The sequence below is a fragment of the Solanum dulcamara genome, chromosome 4 (genome assembly GCF_947179165.1).
Source record: "Solanum dulcamara chromosome 4, daSolDulc1.2, whole genome shotgun sequence".
In the NCBI taxonomy this organism is placed as follows: Eukaryota; Viridiplantae; Streptophyta; class Magnoliopsida; order Solanales; family Solanaceae; genus Solanum; species Solanum dulcamara.
In genome coordinates this window covers 17,931,432-17,939,549 of record NC_077240.1, presented here as the reverse complement: position 1 = coordinate 17,939,549, position 8,118 = coordinate 17,931,432, and the positions used below count along the sequence as shown (strand labels likewise).

Sequence of the window (8,118 nt, the reverse complement as noted above, 5' to 3'; positions counted from 1 at the left end):
TTGATAGTGGGTTGTCATTCCGGGCGCTGAATTCGAGAGTTGCTTGTCCGGTGGAGGTATTCGAGTGCGGCTTCGGCAATTGAGGTAGGTTTGGTTATTCTTCTTTGAGACTGAAATAGGGCAATTAGTCATTCATATGTTATAGACTTTGGGATGGAGTTGTAGTATGAGTTGAGAATGTTATATATATTGTGATGTCCGTGTGGAGGCTTATTTATTAATGTGTTGCCGTGACGGGGTTTATTTGTATTACATAGCCCGTGTGGGGGCCTTATTTGTTATCTTATTTGCTTTGAGAGCATGTGAATTATGATTTGCCTAAGAGAGAGGCTTGAGTATATTATTTGACTTGTGATGCCGCCTGAGAGATTGAGTTGGGGGGTTTGAGCATACTTGAGTATTGAAATATTGTTGAGAAAGGGATGAATATTTAAATGAAAGTGTGTTCTTCCCGTTACTATTTATTAAGGGTGAATATCATGTGTAGGTTAAGTTTTGAGAACTTTGAACATTATACCACATGTGAGTTGATTATTACTTCCATGCATATGTGTTTTGATGCATTCATCCTCATTCATCACATCATGAAACATGGGAAGTTGAGAAATATGGAAATTCTTTTTGAGAAAGAAAATGAAACACCTTTAAACCTTTGTATCTTGAGTCCCTGACCGAGGCAGTTTTCCGGTAGGGTAGTGGATGCATTGTAATCCCAACCTTTGTATCTTGAGTCCCTGACCGAGGTAGTTTTCCGGCAGGGTAGTGGATGCATTGTGATCCCTTGACCACGAGGAGGTGGCAAGGATAATGAGATATTGTGATTGAGGTATATGGTCTGCGAGACCCCCATGGGTCCTGCTTGGTAGCACAACTCAGCAGGTGTATACGACAGGCTGTGCGACAGTCTTGATTCCACCGTACCACCACATCATTGCATCATCATATTGCATTGCATTGCATTGACATTTGTGCTGCTTGAATTATTTGATTAATTGTGATTATGAGTTGTTATTATACTTTATTCGTGCCACTATATATATAAACTGGCGGCACCGATGCCGAAGTGGGACTTTTCTATATGCAGGTGGAAGCGTTCCTTAGTTTATTTCATAGGTTTGATTAATTCCTTATACTCAGTCAGCTAAAACCTACTGAGTACATGTGAATTGTACTCACCCCTATTTCTGTGTCCCTTTTTGATGCAGATACTAGTCGGGGTACCCCACGTGGCAGTTAATATTCTAGCGGATTGTGTAATTCTCAGATTAGTGGTGAGGTCCCAGAATTCGGATCGTCACTAGTCTATCTTTATTTTTCAGTCTTTTATATCATTCAGAGACTTATGTTGTATCTTCAGATTCGAACCTTGTATTAGATGCTCTTTATACTTATGACACCAGGTTTTGGGATAATTTCTTCATTGTTTTTTTTTCTTTTTATTTAAATCGTGGAATCACTTTCCCCTTTGGGAGTCTTGTATGAATTTTATTTTTAGGGTTACACATCAGATTGGGTTTTGAGATGTGTGCCATCATGACCTCAGTTTTTGGGTCGTGACAGATACATCCATCCTTCAAAATAGTTTAATACTAGATACATGTATTTAGTATAGACACATCTATCCATGCACGTATACACTAAATATTTGATACCAGATACACTGATAAGAAAATGGTTTTCTTTTATCATAAGCATTTTGATATCTATGATACACATAGAAATGAATAAGGAGAGAGGTGAGTGAGAGAGTCAGCGTATTCGAGATATATGTGTATCACGCTTGGATACGATGTGGAACAAATTACACCTAATTTGACTCACATATATTCGAGATACATGTATATGAGTGTATATGGCATAAAAAAAAAGTGGCACAAAAAGGTAATTTTCAAAATTGATGTGAGCGCACGTAATTAGCCCATAAACTAATAGAATTTGTGTTTTTTTATTTTTTTTTCTTTCTTATTGAATACCACTTCCACGTGAATAAAAGAGACATGTTAGCTATAATAAAATAAAGAGAGAGCAAGTCAATTTAACCAGTTTAATTTTTGTATCTCAATGATATGAAATTCTTTTAAGTCGTGGCTGGTAAACAAGTTATATAGAATGTATATTTTACCTATCAGATGGTTATCTTAAGAAAAAGTGAGTAACATGTTGAAGCTGGTCAAACTAACAAGCATACAAATTTGACATCCTTTCTCCATGAATAATGTTGTTCCATAGTTCCAATAACATGAAATTGCATGAGTTATGAAACTCTTGTCTTTCTTTATTTTAGCATCATATAGAAATGAAAATAAAAAAGTGAAAACACATCTTTGTTCTGTCTAAAGACAGTAGAAAGAAAATGAACAAGCTAATTAACCTTAAACCATAAGGCAAATAGAGTGATAACATGACATTTTAAAGACTCCTAAGGAGTATGCCTTCAAAAGTAATGCCAGGACCAAATGCTAATGCAAGTCCCCATTCTTCACCACCATCTTTCTTATTCTTCAACTCTTCCCTCATATTCTCCATCACATAGAAAATAGTATTACTACTCACATTACCAAAATCCATCAATGCCTTTCTGCTACAATTCAATTTCTCACTTTGTAACATCAGTGTGTTCTCCAATCTGTCAAGTATAGCCGGTCCGCCTGGATGAACAGCCCAAAACAAGTCATTATTCTTAATTCCCTTCAATCGATCATTCTTTGCTATCAATTTCTTACAGAATTCCTCAATATTGTCCTGAATTTTCTCAGGGAGGTCCCTGCCTAATTTGAAGTTTATACCTTCATCAGTAAGTCGTCCATCGATCACATTCTTAGTCCCTGGCAAGAATTGTTGCATTGCAAAATTTAGCTCTATGAAAGGGGACTCTGTTCCAACAATTGGTTCTGTTCCAATTATGACAGCAGCAGCTCCATCACCGAAAAGTGCAGCACCAACAAGATCGTATGGTCTAGCGTTATTAGGTGGCCTAAAACCAAGAATTGTAGTCTCAGAAGTTGTCAATAAAACTCTGCTCCCTGGATTGTTTTCAGCTATGTCTTTGGCAACTCTGAGGCCTGTGACACCACCATAACATCCTAAAAAGTAGAGCATTACGCGTCCAACGTCACTCCTCAATCCAAGCTCAGTTGAGAGGTGAAGATCACCTCCTGGTAAGCGTATTTCGCTTGAAGAAACATAAACAATGTGAGTGATTTCATCAGTTGATCTTCCCCATTCCTTAATACAAGCTAAGCTTGCTTGTTTTGCCATTTCAACAACTGCTGGATTCGCAATTTCTAGCCTTTGATTGATTGTTGGTGTGCCTTCAGTTGCTAGTTCTGGATAAATGTCCAAAATTTCTTTGGACATCACTGTGTATCTTGTCTTCACAGTAGTAGTTTTGCCTACATACAAATAATCAAAAACAGGAACAACAGGGATAATAAAATATTTTATCTGCTGCAACACATTAAAATACATTAATAGAGTAAAAATTCGTTATGTTATCAGTATATATAAGTTAAAATTCATTTAAGAAAATGGGATTATCAGCATGAAATTTTGTTCTAGAGTTCAACTCTTATACTTTGATATTGTAAAAAGAGTTTTTGTACTATAAAGTCACCAAAAGATAACTATAGGTAACCATTAAATAAGACAATTTACCTGCTATAATATGTTAAAATACACGTATATAAGTTAAAATCTATTGAAGAAAATGGTAATATAAAAGCATGAAACATTAATAGAAGTAATTTTTGCTTACAAAGGCGCTCCAATTTCTCCTTAATTCTTAAATCTTTACATTTGGTGTCGCGCATGTAGCCTTCAACCAAGCAATCCTGAGGGACGAGTTGTGGAGGAAGAGCCTTGCCCATGGCAAGAATAGTGGCTTTTCCTGGAGTAGGAAGGCGTCGTGATGGTTGAAAAAAGTGGTTAGATGCACCATGAACATTCTTGTTGTTCTGAGACATATTGGCTAAGAGTATGTGACTTAAGATTGCTCTTGTTATGATGAAATCTTTGGTATGAGATTGTTACAAACATGTTGGATGAACAAGTATAAATGGAGAACTAAATTTGTTGTTTAGAGAAAAGTTGGTTTAATTATGTTGAGAGAACTTCCGGCATGACAAAATTTAAAACTAGTACATGCTTTAACAATGATGTAGATTTTAAATATTTTATGATTGAGTTCTTGTAGAGATGGTTTAATTTGTGTGAAGATATAAATAAAATGAAAGCAATCTTTTCCTTTCTTTCACCTGTTTTTTTTTCTTTTTCTAACTTTTTTTAAATATTGTTCAAGAGTTTCCACCTAGTCATACTGTTCAAATGTTAATTGTATCCATGTTTTTTTGTTGTTGTCATCTAATTATTTCCATTTCTAATGTTGTTCTTCTCCCAGTATGTATAACATTAATGTAAAATCATAAATTATTCCCTTTTAGAAGTTACAACAAAGTAGATAGCAGACTCATAAACTATTGAAACGGAGAAAATACAGTTTTAATACATATTAGAGAATAATTTATAAAACATATATACTACAAGTTTAATTCATGGATAATATATTTATCGCACACTTTAATACACTTATAATACAATGTGTCAATTTTTTTTACCAAACAAGTAAAATATATTTTAATACACTTATAACATATTTATATTGCATGAATAATTCATTTTTAAGACCACAGGAGATTTATCATAGTATTGCTATAAATGATAATAAATAAAAATTATCGCTAAAATCATTAATTATTTATTAAAAAAACAAGTAAAATGAGGCCCGTTGGACTCATGTTGGGCCCTTCTAATGAGGCCCGTCTCCGGCATAACTTCATGTACGAGCTCTGCAAAATCAATCAAAAGCAAAAGAAAACATTGAAGTGGACAAAAACACAATCGAACACCCCACCAACACCATACTAACCCTCAATGACATGTTACTATCTTTTTCTTCAAAGTTTTTTTTTTCTTTTCACAGTGATTTTCTAGTCACGTGATAACAATTTTCACTATTATGTCAATATTTCATGCAAGATTATACTTATATGAACAAGTATTAAATTAGGAAGCTGGTTAGTCAAGCTTAGCTTTATCTTATGATTAATTATGATGTCAAATCTATCTTCACCTGATGTAATCAAATCTTTGTTTTTTTTGTATGAACAATGGTTTAATATTCATATCCGACTCGATTAAGAAAAAAACAAAAATGCACCAAAATACTAATTAGAGGAGTACGTAATTATTATTAACCAGCGGAAATTTTTGCAAAGATATGTATGATAATTTAGTATGAACAGATCAAAATAATATAATAGTATTAAAACACAAACCACAAAGAGAGGCATGACATTTAAAATTAAAACAGGTAATTTTACGGCAAATTTGTAACCATATTTTCCTTCATTTAAAGTGTAATAATATGTGAATATAACTATTGTTTCTTGTCTCACTCATTCCTTCGTTATTTATTGGCATAGTGTCACGACCCAAAAACTGAGGTCATGATGGCACACATCTCAAAACCTAATCTGATGTGTAACCCTAAAAATAAAACTCATACAAGACTCCCAAAGGGGAAAGTGATGCCACGATTTAAATAAAAAGAAAAAAAAACAATGAAAAATTATCCCAAAACCTGGTGTCATAAGTATAAAGAGCATCTAATACAAGGTGCGAATCTGAAGATACAACTTAAGTCTTTGAATGATACAAAAGACTGAAAAATAAAGATAGACTAGTGACGATCCGAATTTTGGGACCTCACCACTAATCTGAGAATACACAATCCGCTAGAATATTAACTGCCACGTGGGGTACCCTGACTAGTATCTGCATCAAAAAGGGACACAGAAGTAGGGGTGAGTACAATTCACATGTACTCAATAGGTTTTAGCTGACTGAGTATAAGGAATTAATCAAACCTATAAAATAAACTAAGGAACGCTTCCACCTGCATACAGAAAAGTCTCACTTCGGCATCGGTGCCGCCAGTTTATATATATAGTGGCACGAGTAAAGTAAACCCATAATAACAACTCATAATCACAATTAATCAAATAATTCAAGCAACACAAATATCAATGCAATGCAATGCAATATGATGATGCAATGATGTGGTGGTACGGTGGAATCAAGACTGTCGCACAGCCTGTCGTATACACCTGCTGAGCTGTGCTACCAAGCAGGACCCATGGGGGTCTCGCAGACCATATACCTCAATCACAATATCTCATTATCCTTGCCACCTCCTCGTGGTCAAGGGATCACAATGCATCCACTACCCTGCCGGAAAACTGCCTCGGTCAGGGACTCAAGATACAAAGGTTAGGATCACAATGCATCCACTATCCTGCCGGAAAACTGCCTCGGTCAGGGACTCAAGATACAAAGGTTGGGATCACAATGCATCCACTACCCTGCCGAAAAACTGCTTCGGTCAGGGACTCAAGATACAAAGGTTTAAAGGTGTTTCATTTTCTTTCTCAAAAAGAATTTCCATATTTCTCAATTTCCCATGTTTCATGATATGATGAATGAGGATGAATGCATCAAAACACATATGCATGGAAGTAATAATCAACTCACATGTGGTATAAGGTTCAAAGTTCTCAAAACTTAACCTACACATGATATTCACCCTCAATAAATAGTAACGGGAAGAACACACTTTCATTTAAATATTCACCCCTTTCTCAACAATATTTCAATACTCAAGTATGCTCAAAACCCCCAACTCAATCTCTCAGGCGGCATCACAAGTCAAATAATATACTCAAGCCTCTCTCTTAGGCAAATCACAATTCACATGCTCTCAAAGCAAATAAGATAACAAATAAGGCCCCCACACGGGCTATGTAATACGAATAAACCCCCACACGGCAACACATTAATAAATGAGCCCCCACACGGGCATCACAATATATATAACATTCTCAACTCATACTACAACCCCATCCCAAAGTCTATAACATATGAATGACTAATTACCCCATCTCAATCTCAAAGAAAGATAGCCAAACCTACCTCAATTGCCGAAACCGCACTCGAATACCTCCACCGGACAAGCAACTCTCGAATTCAGCGCCCGGAATGACAATCCACTATCAACAATGAAACATACACGTCACAAGGAGTCCAATGACACCCATATTGATAGGTTTCGGAACCGGGGGTAAAATGGTCCAAAAATTAACTATTTTCGAAAAGGGTCAAATCTGGAAATTTATTGAACAATCCCATTCTATTGGTAATAAGGAACTCATGGTTGAAAAACCCATAAAAATAGAGCTCAAAACGAGTTGGAAATCACAATTTTCCTTAAATTCGGATTAGGGAAGAAACAAAGATTTTTGGGGTTTGAAACTAAAATTTAAGAGTTAAAATCGTCAAAAACTTAATGAAAAAGGAAGGTTTTAGGTCAAAAATCACTTACCCAACACTTTGCCTCGAAAATCTCTTCTCAAATCACCTCAAGGAGTTCAAGAACTCAAACAAATGATGAAAAATATTGAAATGGGAAGAAAGGGGCATTTTCTGCCCAAAAAGTTACTGTTCACGCGTGTTACTGTTCACGTGTGTTACTGTTCACGCGTGTTTTGTCAAATTTTCGAAAATCACCCTCAAGGTCATTACACATAGATAGAGAACTGCTACAGTACCTTTTCGTATTATGTTTATGTTTAATCAAAATTCTCAATCATACTTTCATTTATTAATTCTTTATAAGTAAATAATGCACCCTAAAATAATAAATATGATATATTGTGACCTCATGAATTAGCACATCGACCATAATCAACTTACTGGTCCATATCAAAATACCAGTGGTACTTCATATTCATTTACCAACTTTTTAAAATATATATTTATTTTCTATCCGAATAGATTAACCTGATTAATTTAGATCCATATTGTTAAAACTTAAAAGTTTACTATAAAAAATTTTAGTGCTCCTAATCAAATAAGTCTAACTTTCAAATATCGGGCGAAGTTCGTTGATGAAACACCAAGGAATCAGTAGCATGCGTACACAAACTTTTGTGGAAATACTTGCTTATTGTCAAAATTCAACAGCTTGTTTGGATGTTTGTTACACCGAGTTTAATTATGTATCAT

General features: G+C 35.0%; 1 protein-coding gene across 1 annotated transcript; it reads right to left on the bottom strand.

Moving 5' to 3' along the window:
* Positions 1-2,201: 2,201 nt before the first annotated feature.
* Positions 2,202-4,091, bottom strand: LOC129884787 (type III polyketide synthase A). Its single transcript, XM_055959072.1, has 2 exons — positions 3,755-4,091; positions 2,202-3,392 (listed from the first exon to the last, which is right to left on the bottom strand). The coding sequence occupies exons 1-2, from the start codon at positions 3,960-3,962 to the stop codon at positions 2,410-2,412; spliced, it is 1,191 nt and encodes a 396-aa protein (XP_055815047.1). The 5' UTR covers positions 3,963-4,091; the 3' UTR covers positions 2,202-2,409.
* Between the last annotated feature and the right edge of the window lie 4,027 nt (positions 4,092-8,118).